Here is a 16083-nt window from a genome sequence, read left to right as displayed (position 1 = left end):
CGCATAATGAGTCGTCAGGGAATTAACCAAAACTAAATCATATTTTATAATAAATAAACTATTTATTTGCTATACAATTTTAACCAAATGCAAATGTAAATGACACTAATAGAAATATTAGGCCTTTTAGCCAAACTAAGCTTAAATTGGCTTTGGAATAAAGCAATAGATATAAAATAATTAATATTATATTCTTTCGTTGTTGCGTTTTTAAAAGACTGTGTTGGTTCCTATAGAAAGTGAATAGACAAACGGAAAGTGTAAACATTTTATAGCTCTAAACATGCCTGGTGGAAACAATGACTTCCTGAAAGAATAAACAGTTAGACTATTTCCGACATTTATTGGGGCAATAAAGCAGTATAACCCAAAAGCGACCTATGGTTTATCTAAGAGCCTCACAAAAAATAGGCAACGTCCTTTCAGGATAGTGAGCTGGGTAAAAGTATGTCAGATGTGTACCGTATTAATAAACATTCTTTTTTTATTATTAATATTTGAGAGCGCTTGCAGTATCACAGAAGTAGTAATTAATAGTTTCTAATATTAAACCCTGATTGTACATTATGTATTATCATTAAATGAAAAATAAAAGGCGATACATTTTTAACAATTGCTAAACTTAATTAAACCTAATTAAGAAGAAACAAACTAAAAACATTACTTAATAAAAAAAAAATCACTAAGTATATTTAAAGCATAGAGCGATTTAAAAACAAGTTTCGTGCATCTTATGGGTTTAAGAAAAACATGGGCCTTAGGTTGTGTTGTTGCGTTATTATTTTATTGTTAGTATACACATACATACTATGTATTTTTTGTATACTATATACGAACACACAATTACACACAATTATAAAATCTACAAAAATCTACAAATTTGTAATTTCTCTTACGTGCTTTACCGTACGAGGAAAACTAAAATGTGGGATAAACTGGGGATTAAAATGTGGGTGTGAGTGAGTGAGTAATTCTTATTAATGTTTTAGTCAAATTCTAAGTTTGCAGGCCATTTTAGAAAGAACGTCATATAGTTTATATATAAATTGTATACAGTTAAATTGATAAATTTAGATTTTTTGTTATTTTTTTAAAATAAAATAACAAATAATAATTAGCTATGATAATGACGATGATTATGATGATAATGTTGCATAACAGAATTACATAATAAACATTAAATGCATTATAAATAAATAATTATTGTGAAAATAAAAATTAGTCCCTACAATAATTGCACATGTGAGGCCATGTGCCCATGTGCTTGTTTTTTGGTTTTTATTTGGTTTCGTGTTCTTGCAATACTTTTATTTTTAGGGAAAAGTTTGGGATTGTTGATTTTCGCATCCTTTGCACAAATAGGCTACACATAACTACGTTCTTCTGACAACTATGTAAATCAAGCTTTGGTGGGTTTCGTTTTTTTTAAAAATGTTTTTATTATACTGTTTTTCGCCCAAAATTTACTATTACCCTTGATCTTTGCACTTAAGCAGAGTTAAATATTTCGCATTATCTATCTATTTAGATTCCTGCCTAAAACGTTTCTTTTAAAAGGTAACTAAAATTGTTTTTGGGTTAATATTTGCGTTTAAGGTTTTAGCTTGATGGTATTACAAAGCATATATCCATTGTTACAAAACACATAAACACATACCTACATACATACATACATAATATTTTTATCTTTTGACAACCAGAAACATAGTAATAGGAGCACAAAGGATTCTTTATTAACTTTATACACATACACCTTAACCACAAACAACAAAGAGAAAATAAGACAACAATCAAGTGTTTTCACATATATTTAGATGTAGGCCTAAGTTCAGCTGTGGATGGAAAATTTACAGTAGGTCACGCAGTGTGTTTGCTCTTACTGGACTGATTCACTGAGCTGAGTTACTTATAGGTAGTGTTTATGACATGATAAATCTGATTAAACATTATTTTTACCAGTCAGTAATCCCAAGTGCGTATTAGGTAGTCAGTAACTGCACACGTTTATTCCCTGATTAAATTGTAAATTACGTTGTAAAATAGCTACAATGCTTCTAAATTCTTAATAAAACTGAAAGATTTATTTTTAGTCGTGCAGTATGTGAACAAGTATCAGCGCAGTTCTTAAACAAACTTTATGCAACATAATGGGCAGAACTGAGATATGGTTGTAGTAAGAGACTTACTTCCACATACCTCAGTGCGCAAGTGCTGGAGCGCGCATATACACAAGCACGCACACACACACGACCGCACGCGGGCACGCACTCACACACACACACAAACAGAACAGCTGCCAGCTATGAACACTTGGCACTTTAGAGGTAAGAATGCAATCAGCTTCTATGAAAGAAATAGGAATTTATGTAATGTATATTTACATGATTATTATTATCATTATTATACGCCAAGTGCCAATGGAAAAGGAAATATCCTGTTTTGCTTGACAAGCTTAGGACAAGAACAAGTGCTTAAATTACATTGTTTTATCTTTTTAGCTGACTACAGAAATGTTATATGGCTAATCACAAGAAGTCTTAACTCGAGCTATAATTCACGGAGTTACGCGTCCTCTGAGTCTCCCTCTCTTGGCGTACGTTTTCCTGAATCATCGACGCATTCGCGTTTCTGCTTCTCAATCTGCTCCTGCTCAGCCCTGTTGCTAGGGAACTTATCCTTGTTGTTTTCTTTTTTCCACTTCATGCGACGGTTCTGAAACCAGATCTTGACCTGGCGTTCGGTCAGGCAAAGCGCTCGCGACACCTCCACGCGCCGCTTGCGGTTCAGGTAGGGATTAAACAGGAACTCCTTCTCCAGCTCGAGCGTCTGGTAACGGCTGTACGTCTGTCTGCCTCTCCTTCGGCCGGTACCTATGAAAGAAATGAAAACCACATATTGATGATAGGTTTAAAGAAGAGATTTGAAAAAAAAATCCTTTATTTCTGGGCTTTGAGTACCAAAACGTGGGAAAGCTGACGCTCTTTCCATATGGGCGTTATTGCCTAATTCGCCTGTCATAAAAGGTCTAATTGGGGGTCATAAGCAGGCCTGCAACTGTTCTAAAGGGCTGTCTAAAGAGAAAGGGGGGTTTCCAGCCGTATCATCTCACCTTGTGGTCGCATCCAGGGAAAAAGCTGCGTTGGGCACGTTTCTGCGCTCTCCAAATCATCACTGATGTAGCTTGCCTTTACACAGTAGTCTCCAAATTGGGCTAAATCCGTATCTTGTGTACCGAAAAAAGTCTGTCTCTGTAGAGCGTCCTGTGCAAAAAGGTTTGCGGTTGGCTCTCCGTGATACTGGCTGTGCTGGTATGGTGCATGGGAGAATGTAGAGGTTCCGTGGTGATAAAACTCTGGAAGCTGGGCTGTGTGTTGAAATGTAGCTCCAGTACTGTGTCCGTACAACACAGACGGTCTGCCTGCAAGCTCCTGTGTGTACCCAGAACACTCGTAGTAGTTTGGACGCAGGGAGTCGCTTCCTTTGAATTTGCTAAAGATAGAATTGACGAAATATGAACTCATCTTTCTTCTTTCGACGGCTTTCTTAAAAAAGGCTCTATGAAATATTAGGTCAAACCAGTCCAGGTTTCGAAATATCTTAAGTCATACAGTCTAACTTACATTTACGCGCAAATAAAGACAATATCGCTAATATTCATGCGCGGAACAAAATTTCCAAGCGAGTGTAATCAGATACCATTGCTTTTGTGATGCGATTTCATAAAATAGTGGCTTTCTTCCCTCATGCAGAGCTGTACAGAATTGTTTTGCATTTTCAGCTTAAATGACTGCTTTTTCATTGGCCGCCTCATTTCCAAACAGCGCGCTGGTGATAGCAGAGTGAACAGGGAGAAAATGGAAAAGGAGAGATGGAGTTGGTGATGTGTGGTTAGAGGGGAGGTAGAGGGAGGGATGACACTGCTGGAAAAACATTTCAGTGGAGAGGGCTCATACGACACATTCAAAATTCAGAGTCTGTAACCGCAAACGCGTTGATAGCCCACAGCTATACTCTTTTCTTTAACGTTTGACTTCAATACATAAAATGTGGAATTTAGTCTTAAAGCGTAAGCTACTTCTAGGCAGTAACAGATCAAATTGTGACGTTTAGGCGAGTGACGTACATTTTAAAATGTAGTAGACTTTTATACTCCTGAAGCATATGAATTGAAAATTAAACACTGATCATTTTAGTTTCAAACAAGACAGGTTTCATCAGACATTTTTGCGCAGTTAATATTTATTAAGATAGATTATGAACAAAATCTCAGTAACTCAATATTCCTAACAGTCTCAATTAGAAAGCAGTGCTGTTAGTTTTACATGTGATATATTCTTATGTTGTATTTTTATCCGAATGAAACTATTTAATGCGATGTTATTTTATGTTTAAATAATTGCCATTAAAGTGTCTGCATTTTATCAGAAATGTCTCTGAACATGAATTTAGAACAACGCTGCCGCTATGCGATGAGAACTGGTAGTGCATTCAGTAAGTGGAATGTAAACGCACAAGAAGTTCAATATAGATTAGTAAACATTTTCATTTTTTTTACGTTCTTCTCATAATCTTTTTTTTTTTTGCTGTTGAGAAGAAAGAAAATACCATGTCTTGTTAGTCGCATCTGTTCATAAACTTTTTATGGTTAATAAATAGAGAAAGCTGCAGTGCCATTTTGGATCCAACCTAGTGATCAAATGCCTTAATACAGCTCCATACACCTTCTGTTAACTGCAACGTAAGAGACCCAGATGACAATAAGAGACCTTTAATGCTATGGTAAAAAGTCATCCTTGAAGTCCAAATGACAATATAATTTACAACAATTCAGTGAGGTATAAAGGAATAAACGTGTTGGCTTTCGTTTGTATTGCATGACCAACTATATTGAATGGTATTGATTCATTATTATTATTATTATTATTATTGCTATAGCCAACATTTGTGAGAGAACTTGTGACAAAAGTAGAGTTTTAGTGCCAAGTATGCCTTTTTTCGATTCAGTTGGTTCTTGTATCATCTATAGAGGTTCCAAGTTATTGTCGAGATTTGAAGTTAAATGTTTATGTCTCTTTAAAGCCAACCGCCACAAAAACAACCGCCCTGGGAATAGGTAATGATGTGCGTTTTTGGCTTCCGACCCCATATTTTCACCTGATTCTATTCTGATTCTTTATAAGAAATAAGTTGTACAGCTCAAAAATGTAAGCTATAGCCTTTTTATAATTTGTTTATTGAGTGTCAAAAAGTTGATTTTTTTTATCGTAATAAATCTCTGGAATCTTTTTTAATGTGTTCTAAGTCCCCTGGAAGAGTGGGTGCCGTCTTCATATTAACGTCTCATGTAGCCGAACTTGTTTGAAAAGATTTTAACCGTTGATTTCATATACTGTATGACATTCGGGAAGAGAAACTAATATCTGTTTGTCTGTAGTCTTTTTCCTGATCTGTAATATACTTTTTTAAACGCACATGCGTCGTAAGGACGTCGCAAGATTGGTACTTAGAAAATTAAATAAGATTTTCCCCCAAAGACTTTACTGACAATTGCACCGTTATCGACCCGAACCTAAAATTTACCTGACCACTATCAACACTATCCTTAGGCAAATTAAAAAACCATCTGTCCTTGTCTTCGTTAAGAGATTATGGACCACGAATATTTTGTCTATTTGTCACTGTTATTATTATTATTAGTAGTAGTAGTAGTAGTAGTAGTAGTAGTAGTAGTAGTAGTGATCCACCGTAAATGTTAAATTAACTGCCAATTTCAATTTGATAGTTAACTACATTAAATGGAAATAGTACTTTGAATTGCAACAAAACAGATCAGCATATAGAACAGCTGCAAATCCGCACATTGACACGCAATACATTTTAAACTTACCAGAACGTATACTTGATTATCCGAAGGTTTAAAAAAACATATATGTGTGTGTGTGTGTGTGTGTGTGTGTAGAAAAATTCATACAAGCTGTCATTTTGAGAACCATTAGTTGCTGAGAACGCCTTTTTTTTAGCTGACTAAAAGCTGAGCATCATAGCTTAATATCAAAAAGAGATTTATTTGGTTGTCTGGTTTACGTAGACGTATTCTTTAAATTAGCTATTTCATACGTATTTTTATTTAGACGAAATGGAAGTTTGCAGAATGTGTATAATCTATTTGATAAGGGGTTCTGTGTCTGTTAGTAATATAAGTAAGTCCTAATACTATTATTTCGTTATAATTCTTATTTTTATTATTAAAAAATAATTAGGTTCTTTAATAATGTAATCCAAAAATATCAAAATGTCAGGCCTATTTCAGTAGCCTGCATCAGACTGTCAAAATTAGTCAGACAATTACAATCCAAAAAGATGATAAATCGAACACAGAAGGCTACAAGCTCAGCAGAGAGACATGAAGTGTTGGACTGAAGGATCTGTGCATGGTACTACGGGGAAATCTAAAACCCATTTGTAGGCAGACACTTTTGTTTTTGCACTGGGCTTTTGGGATGATTTTACTGGCGTGCACTTCCGTGCACTGTGGGTGCACAATAATATTTTCATTTTCACCAAATTAAAAAAAAGACGTGCCTTTAGTGCTTCAAAGCATTTACAAATAAAATATGAATTAACCCAAGGAGAGGTAGGTTCATAAATAATTTAATCTAATTTCTTGTATGGAGCAAGGAAAGAAAGTTGTTTTACACACGCCAAAAGAAATCTACCACGCTCTACCACATTTAACTTGTATTTTACGTTTATGAGATAAACTGGTGCCAGTGATGTTTAAGCATGCAGTTAACTATCACGACTGCACGGAGAAGATTTACTGTATGCCAATAAACATCACAGCTCACAAAAGACCATGAGTTCAAAATAGTCGATTGTTTTGTTCGACTCAGATATTTTTTTGTCATTAACTCAAAACTTTCAACCAACACAGACGGTCGAGTTCTAAAATCCCTGAAAATAGGGATTGTACTATTTTATCAGACATGACAACAATCTTCCGCGATATCTGAAATTCTCTACATCCTATACATTATGTTTAAACATATTTTAAATGCAAATATAACGTTTTTGATACTTAGTTTCATCTTTGTTGTCTTATGTTAGTGTTCATTAATTTTCTTTAATTTCATAGCTACCGGGTGCCCGTGTGTTTGGGGGGTGGGTGTGGAGGTGGGGGTTTGAGTTAGTTGGGTGCGTGTGTGTATTTGAACCGTAATTATATGTGGGAGAGAATTCCGTGTGTTTAAAAAGAAATGTCAATCATGTACAGGATGTTTAGTAAATAAAAAAGTTACTTTAAATAAAACGTTTTGAAGATTTTTTGTACAATAAATGGAAATGAAATAAATAGGTTACTAAATAGAAATTGCTTTATTGAGTAAATAAAAAATAAGAACTGAAGACTTGCAGTACCTTCATTTTATTTCATTAACTGAAAGGTTAATCACAATCATTGTCAGTAAATCTATATGATAATATGTACATGCATCTTTATTTACCTATTTTATAGAACTAAATACTTGGGTTGCGCTGTCTTGTTTTATAAACAAATATTTTATATATTTTATATTTTGTGTATAATGGTTTTCTTATTTTGCGCAAACTGTTCAATAAAGCAATTTGGGCCCATATTCTTACATTTCTAATCTGCTGCCACAATAACCATAATATAATTTTCTAATACAAAGATCCAAAAGGGAAGTATTGCTCCACAGTTCCAAGCAAGCAAATAACTCTTATTCAGATATTTTCTTTGCTTTAAAATATATGATGGCTCACCTATAATTGATTCACATTTTATTAAGTTAATGTAATATTTTAAGCCAAAAAATAATTAAAAGATAAAAATACATTGTTCATTTACAATGGTCAAACTTGTATTTTAAAAACAAGTACATAAGACACTGCATTTATACCTGAACAATATACTGAAAAATAATTTGATTTCATAGTGATTGACTGGGAATTAAAATACTGCACAGTGAGAACCCTAGGCCTGGCTGTCGAGCAGCAGGGACTCCCACATCAGTGGCTGTGTTCTTGTTGGGAGTTTTTGCAGCGGCCTTTGTGGAGAGTGTAAGAGTGGCCTGGACGTGGGACAAGGGGGGCTGAAGTGGAGACAATGACCAGATTCTGCAGGGCTGTACGGTCAGAGGACATGGAAGCACAACACAGGTGCCTTGAAACCAGCTGTTGCATTTTCACAATTGAAGCTTGTTTCCTTGACTCCAAAAAACATGATCTAATACATGTTCTCCCATGCCTGACAAGAGGGCTAGTAACTGGCAGAGAGGAAGTAGAATTAAATGTGCATATAAAGGTAAAGTAAATGCAAAGCATTGTTCTTTAATTTTAATTTAAGTTCTGGGTAAAACATGTATGCTAACAGACCTAGTAAAGTTCAGAGGTAGGGTACTATCACTTTAAATTTACTTACTTGTCCATGGTACCCGATGAGCACTAGTAACCCTCTTGTGATCTGGAAGTGCTTGCCACACAACATCTGATGCTGTTGTTGTTTCCAGGTTTATATGCAGGAAACTGGTTGGCTTGCTTTGTACTGCCCGTGGAAGGTCCCACAATGGTGTGCAATGTTGCATGAGGGTAGAGTGCAAATACTGCAGGCAAGGCTTGTCTCCTGGAGGACCTCTCCACTGTCTCCCAGTACAGGGTAATTTATGCCTCCAAAGCTCTGTCAGAGAAGCCAACTAGATGAATAGATAAAAGCACATCAGTTTCAAAAGCCTAAAATGTTTTCTTAGCCACAGGAAGCTGAAATAAATAAATAAATAAATACATTCATACATACATATATACACACACACATATACATACTGTACATACATACATACACAAACACACATACACAAATACATATATACATACATTACTGTACAAAAGTCTTGAGCCACCTGTCATTTTTTCATATTAAATAAAAAAATAGAATAAAATGTAATTTATTAATATAAATTAAAGAAGTCAGAACAAATGTTTTACTGTGACCGATACAATCTCAGCAGCACTCTAATTTCCCTTCTCAAAGGTTCCAACCACTCAGCATTTAGCATCACCAGTGTACTAATTACTGGATCGATCATCTGTCATCATCTGCACCTGTTTCTCATCGATCATCTGTCATCATCTGCACCTGTTTCTCACTGCTTAATGCTTTAAGTTAGATGTTTTCATTCTTTAATGATTCATAGGTCACCATGTAACTTATGAAACAAAAATATTAATATGAACATGGCCGTGTACATGGGCTGGACTAAAAATGAGAGCAAAAACTATTTAAAAAAAAATAAATTGTCTTTCAGGAAGCTTGGAAAACTATTTCTGAGTGGCTCAATATTTTTAGACAGTACTGTACATTCTACTACTACCACTACTACTACTACTAATAATAATAATAATAATAATAAGAAACTGTAATTAATACACATACAGTTTTATTTATTTGTATGTCTATGCAGTTTTCTGCGTAAAATACTGCCAATGATATTCAGAATTCTACCTTTCTGTTCTCATACCTTGTTGGTGTTGTCATGTGTGCTGCTCCCTTGTTTATGTGGGGTTTTGGTGGGATCAGGCTGTGACTGAGCACCATGTATCAACTGATAAACCTGATCAACCACACCCATATCACGCAGTAAATGTTTTCGTTGGAGAAGTGCATTGACTCGTTCCACCTCCTCTGCTTCCTCTTCTTTTGAAACTTCCAGAAACAAGGAAGGCATTCGTACTGATGTTGAAAGTGGAGACATGGCCACAGGCTAAAGAAAGATCCAGAATTTGACAGGATGTCAACTGTGGTTAAACTTGAAAGATTAAAAACTTTATATTAAAAGATACAGACATTTTAATTTAATTAAATAAAGCCAATAACATAAAAAAGGAAAAAAAATAATTAACTGATTATATTTATTGCATTTGTTCTTTAGACATGCTCATTTAACCAGACATTTGCCCCCTCTAGTGGCTGATCAGTGTAACTATGTATTTAATTTATGTATTTTGAATACAGTATATTTTTTCTTTAAAGTGAACCAGAACGTACCTTAAAATATTCTAATCAAGCTTTAAAAAGTTTAATTTATAAAGTTATTTAAATAGTTCAGGAAGAAAGATGACTTACATCTTCTTTAGAGCTTGTTTTGGAGTGTATGTGGTGAGTTTGCACTTTGTGGAGTGGTTTGGGTCTTTCTCCTGCAGATTCTCCTTGAAGATCCTTGTGATTGCCTTTATGCTTTCCTTCTTTCTGTTCCTGCTTCAGACGCAGTTCCTGCAACTGCTGTCTAGATAGATGCATACAATAAGTAAAGACTGACTATAACACCATAAATATTTTATAACATATTCTTAATAAGCAAGTCTTTATCTATTTTACAAAGAAAAATGAATGAATTCAAATTAAGCACAAACCTAGAACACTCTTCTCTTGCTTTAGAGGCAGCAGTCTCCTGGAACAGAGAACTGCTGTGTTTAAAATATTTCTCATATTTATCTCCTCCCTTTGTGGGATAGATTGGACGGAATCCACCAAGGTGATTAGCTTCATATTTCTGCATCTGCTCCATAGTTGCAGCCTGGGCCTGGCGAAGTTCCTCATTCCTGATCACAGAAGAGAATCATAGCCACACAGACAATGAGTAAATATAGAGAAATATGTTGTAGAAGCGCTTAATATTTACAGCATCCTAGGTGAAGAATGACATCTGTATTGCTGTCAGTGTTTACTGTCACAGGAGCTGTACGTGAAAATGACCCCGAAGTACCTCGCCTCCCGAGAACGATTCTGTTGTAGACGCTCTTTCACTCTACGCTTCTCTTCTTCTGTGATCTTCTTGCGATCACATGCCCCCAGGTTAATCAGCACCAGAGTGTCATACAGCAAGCTGTCCTTTACCTCACGGTCCAAATGAGAGTCTGTGGTAAAGCTAGGAGAATGATTGACCTATACAGACACATAGGTAAGGAAATTCTGAATACTAATGCATATACAGTACACAAGCAAACATACACAGACCTTTTTCTATGAAGAAAGTCAAAAAATATTTATACGCATTATCTCGATTAATTATTTCAATAGAAATTCTACCTCCAGCAGCCAGGGCTTGAGCCGGTGGTCCAGCAGCACATCAAAGCCCAGGATCTCAAAGCAGGCATTGCCTGCTGTATGATTGGGGAAGCAGGTGTTGTAGTTGTGCTTGATAATAGGATGAGCTGAGATGAGGGCTTTAATGATCACATCATCAATGTCTGCCCATACCCTTTGTGGGTCATAACTCATGGACTCTAGATAATTGTTGAAGGCTGAAATTTTCCTATGAGGAAAAAAAATGTAATTTAAGAAAATCCATTTTAAGGACTAAAAATCCTTTTAAGTACTTTAAAAAAATATTACCGTTTGCTTCCCCTGTCATCATCATGGACAAAATTCTCACTGTGCTTGTTGATGGCATAGTTAGTCAGGTGCATGCAAACATCATCCTTCAAGCACATGAGTGACATAGAGAAACATTCTTAAGGATTGCAAATAGCAAATTTGATACTTGATATTAGTGATTAGCTACTTTTAAATTGTTGTGCAATAGGCATTGTATACATATTTTCAACCATAATATACATTGTATTGTGTTTAAGTTATCTGCTGCCTCTCACCAGGGTGCTATTAGAAGGCTCCATATACAGGTTAGTACAGAAACGAGCCAGTCCCTCATTATACACAAAGATGCGGAAGGGATCACAGCTAGTCACCAACACATAAATGCGCAAGTCAAACTTGAATCCATCAATTATAAATGGCTATGGAAAAATAATAAAGGTAAAAATGTTTTAATCAGGAAATTCCAGTTTATAATAAGTGAATACTCAGTATGATGCATAATGTGTAATATGCATAAAAATAGAGTCTGGCCTAGAATGCATGTCTTACCTTGGATATATACACTTGGCAAATCATGTGTTCACCAGATTGGATGTCTTTGCTGGACTTGCTGAGAAAGATACCACGACCTTGGCAACCTGACTCCGGTTTGCAAATAAAGGTTTTATGTTTTTTGGCTCTTGTGTAGGCTTGAAAATCACTGTAACTGAAGCATGAGAAAAGGAGATAATACCAGCATTGTTATTTAATAAGTATATGTCAACATTAGGGCTACTAATGTTATGGATACAACATTAACATTGCAAGCAGAACACTTACTCTGCAGGAAGACACCAAGTACGGGGAAAAAATTTATAATCTTTTGGAAAGAGCTTCAACATACGGTTCAGGTTTTTTGCAAGGAGGTCTTTTCTACATATCTCATTCATTCCGGGAAAATGGTTGATTTTCTGACAAAACATGTAAAACCACTAAAGTTCAACAAATGAAACAGCGAAGGGATAAGGACAAAGATTTAATATAATTACCTGATATCGCTTCATTTCCATTACTCTATCCAAAGACACTGAAAAATCTGTCCAAAATAAGGTCCAGTCTTCTCCTTCTCCAGCCTCTCTCAGACCATATTTGCGGGCAGCACGGCGTACTTACGGTAATGGGGGGGAAATGCAGCAACTTAAGTCGTCATTATATCATTGTACACAGCTATTAAGGGTGTTAAACACTGAAATTCTAAACAAAAAAACAAACATTTTACTCATACATCTGGACTAAACTTACCACTTTCGTATTTACAGTTAGTGAGATTGATCCACAATCATCTGAAAGAAAGGAGACATGCAAAAGGACAGACCTGTGCTTTGCTCTGAAGATGGTAAAAAAAAAAAAAGGAGCTACCATGTAACGCAATGATAATATTCAGTGTATGCAGTGGTTTTCATTACTGTTAAACAATAGCCTACATCAATGTTAACAGCTGACCTCTTCTTTCTTTTCTTCTTCTTTTTGCTTCCTGTAAGATTTGAGGTAAAGCTCTCAACATGACTTTCACTGCCCCAGCCCTCTCCTTCTTCCTCTGCAGTGGGTTGGTATTGAAAAGAGTCCTGGATCTCTGCATCTGCTACAGGAGAGCCCATGCCTAGAGTCCAAAAGCAAGAAAGAAAAAAATTGTAAAATAAAATATCTGTTATAAATGTAATTAGTTAGGTAAACAATTATGAAATGCCTCAACTTATCTCTGACTAAGAAATAAACATTCTGTTCGTGCTGTTACAGTAAATGTTGCATAGTAACATTAAAAATTAACAATTTGGTTATTAATATGTCTTGTCCAATGGAAACAGGAGCACTTGTTATTTTTTTTCTTCTTTTTCTCACAAGTAACAGTCATAGTAAAGTGATCATGAACATAGGAAAATAAATATGAAGCGCAAAAAAACATTCCTGAGATGACTTCAGTTAAAACAGGTTGTCGAGGGACATTCCAGCAAAATGTGGGAGGCCTGGGTGCTAGGTAACTGTATTTCGATCCAGTGAGCTGGATAACCCTGTCGTTGGCTCGTAGGACATCTGACCTAACACAGGGGTAATATTACCACTGAATATTCTGGTTCATTTAAAAACCTGTATAACCTGTTTCTATACCTTACTCTAATAAATTACCAAGTCTATTGCAAAAGGAAAACACACAAACAGAGGTAACATACATTGCCATTATTATTATTTTGCTAATGTTGACAGGTCACTTTTTAATATGTGTCTTGCACAACCATGGTCATTACCATTCCTTTATTACCATTTATTCCGCTGCTCTTATTGTTCTACATTTCTTTATATATTGTTCACATATTGTGAATGTTATTACAGTATATTTGTGTACAGTTATTTTATTTTTAACTTTTATTTGTATTTGTATTTTTATTCTTTCCTAGTTAAATTTACCCTTCATTTTAATTACATATTTATTTCCTATTCTTTTAATCTTAGGTCACGAGCAATTGTCTAAGCATTTCACTGCATATTCTACTGTGTATGTGACAAATGAAATTTGAATTTGAATTTAAGGTCCTATCAAGGTTGTAAAAATGGGAATAAATACAATGGTCACCATTGGCCTCCATGATCCCTAGTTGGATTACAGAGGTTCCTAGATGGATGGATCTATGGGGAAAACATATATTGTTTAGTTTCTGCACATTCTCTAATATGGAATGTTACACACTTACCTATGAAGTGCGTGGGAACAGGGAGACAGATGCCTTTCAAGCAGGTATCTAATGGGTCACATGTCTGTCTCAGAGATGCCACGTAGTCCCTGAAACAAATGAGAACTTAATTTTGTCTGCGCAAGTGGATCACTCAGATAGAGACAGATAGATAAATATATAGATAGATATTTAGATAGATGCACCATGATAAAAGGTGAAACGTGAGATAATGGAAAATAGAAAAGCGTAAAGAATCCCTTACAGTTGTCTGAAGAATTTACACAACTCGTTATACTGAAAAACATTTCCGGAACAATATGTCCGTGGTTTAATTTTAAAAGCCGATTAAACTGACAGTAAATACGATCTGGGTGTAAAAAAATAATTGATAAAAAGGTCTAAACCATTTTGAACTAAACACAGGCTATTTCGTCCAACAAATATATTCTTACAAATAACCCACAGATGAGACGCGGTGAAAAACATTACGTTCTGTTCTGGTTATACCTTCATAAAGTTTTTAACGTTACTTGACAAGCTTTTGTAAAAAACTCAAGAAAAAAAAGTTCTTTAAGTATTGCATGACAGCGCACATAACCCACTTACCTGTCTCACATCCTCGGGAATGTGTTAACAAAAAAAAAAACCTTTACAATATCAGCGTGATGTCTCGCGCATAGTGGTGTTTTCACCGTTGCTATAGCAGCAGAACGAGGCGCTGGAAACAGATTAGCCACGAGTTACTGTAGCAAACCTAATGAAAGTAGATAACACGTATTAACGATCAATGTATACACCATTCACACCTGTCTTTCCTAAGAGTGTCGAGTAAGGAGAATAAATAAATAAATCTTTCTGATGTGGTCGATGTGTTACGTCAGGCAGGCGGGCCAGGATATCCAATCGCTTCCGTGCTCGAGTAACTCACATGCTGGTTGGCTTTTAACATTAAATGTGAAAAACATCAACACTTTCTTGACAACCATTGTAAAACAAACGTTTTGAACAACTAGCGAATTTCCAGTTAACGCACTATTGATGAGATTTTATTTAGTCACCTGATCGGCTCAACAATATAAGCCTCTTTGCTTTGGTGTCATTTTCTTTGTAAACTCAGGACTGTAGTCTAAACAAGAGGCAGTTAAGTATTTGTGAGGTCGATGAGGACTCTGACAGTACGCCCAGAATACCATCTATCAAGCATGATCAAAATAAGCTACAATACATACAGAAAAAAATATTTATAACATATACATATTTAACCCACCCTGCTTAACTGTTAATGTTTATTCGGTATCTTCTGAATCTTTACAAACACATGACAGAATTTACTTCTGTTAAGTGGTCAGTCAGGGTTGTGGCAGTACAAAACACACTATAATACAGAAAGTTGCAATTATTATAAAATTATCATTTATTAAACAAAATACCACACATCTTAATACTTAAACAATACATTATGGATGATATTTACGTTATGTTGATTTAGTTTCCCCAAAAGACATAACTGTACAAATGAATGTCGAAGCTTTTGTAATACCATGTCGTTTTATTCGGTGTCGCTCCTCGCTAAACCCATCAGCTACAAAAATGCCATACTGACGTTATTAAAAGTACGAGCCCAAAAACAACACACACACAACACACACTGCCAAACTTGGCTTAGCTTGCCACCTAGTGGTTCAAATGCTAGTTGACAATGTTCAATATATTTCAGCTAACATTAAATGAAAATTAAATACACAGATTAGCTATAACGAACACCATCACCGTCTCAAGTTAATAATGATGATTATCAATTATATACCAGTAAACTGGCGACAGAAGCAAGGGCACCCAAGGCCCATGCACCTCAGGAAACCAAAGGCTAAGCTGCCTGGCCAGAACCCACAGAAAGTCCGATATAGCTCATAATACTGGACACAAGGGGAAAAAAAGTCAATGCTGATCACGACAGAAAGGTACCAGAACACTTAACACATCACC

The 16083-nt window shown here is 35.5% G+C and overlaps 2 protein-coding genes and 1 long non-coding RNA gene across 7 annotated transcripts; 1 reads left to right on the top strand and 2 right to left on the bottom strand.

Moving 5' to 3' along the window:
* Positions 1-979: 979 nt before the first annotated feature.
* LOC128541181 (uncharacterized) lies at positions 980-13039 on the top strand. Its single transcript, XR_008365624.1, has 4 exons — positions 980-2324; positions 10868-10973; positions 12688-12764; positions 12910-13039. It is a non-coding gene; the product is annotated as an uncharacterized LOC128541181 (long non-coding RNA).
* Positions 2317-3838, bottom strand: hoxb8b (homeobox B8b). Its single transcript, XM_053511456.1, has 2 exons — positions 3110-3838; positions 2317-2870 (listed from the first exon to the last, which is right to left on the bottom strand). The coding sequence occupies exons 1-2, from the start codon at positions 3519-3521 to the stop codon at positions 2563-2565; spliced, it is 720 nt and encodes a 239-aa protein (XP_053367431.1). The 5' UTR covers positions 3522-3838; the 3' UTR covers positions 2317-2562.
* On the bottom strand, positions 7339-14921 carry ttll6 (tubulin tyrosine ligase-like family, member 6). Of its 5 annotated transcripts, XM_053511451.1 has the most exons (17): positions 14904-14921; positions 14704-14815; positions 14116-14204; positions 12873-13028; positions 12671-12709; positions 12418-12536; positions 12209-12339; positions 11939-12095; positions 11665-11808; positions 11408-11493; positions 11102-11327; positions 10779-10957; positions 10426-10614; positions 10139-10298; positions 9534-9776; positions 8441-8711; positions 7339-8285 (listed from the first exon to the last, which is right to left on the bottom strand). In XM_053511451.1, the coding sequence occupies exons 4-17, from the start codon at positions 13024-13026 to the stop codon at positions 8029-8031; spliced, it is 2355 nt and encodes a 784-aa protein (XP_053367426.1). In that variant the 5' UTR covers positions 13027-13028; positions 14116-14204; positions 14704-14815; positions 14904-14921; the 3' UTR covers positions 7339-8028. The 5 variants fall into 5 exon arrangements, with proteins under 5 accessions (XP_053367426.1, XP_053367425.1, XP_053367427.1 ...); XM_053511450.1 differs by having other exon boundaries at positions 14704-14913; XM_053511452.1 differs by lacking the exons at positions 14116-14204; positions 14704-14815; positions 14904-14921 and having other exon boundaries at positions 12671-12755; positions 12853-13006.
* Positions 14922-16083: the final 1162 nt, after the last annotated feature.

The sequence above is a fragment of the Clarias gariepinus genome, chromosome 14 (genome assembly GCF_024256425.1).
Source record: "Clarias gariepinus isolate MV-2021 ecotype Netherlands chromosome 14, CGAR_prim_01v2, whole genome shotgun sequence".
NCBI classification, from domain to species: Eukaryota; Metazoa; Chordata; class Actinopteri; order Siluriformes; family Clariidae; genus Clarias; species Clarias gariepinus.
This window is presented reverse-complemented; position numbering and strand designations above follow the sequence as displayed.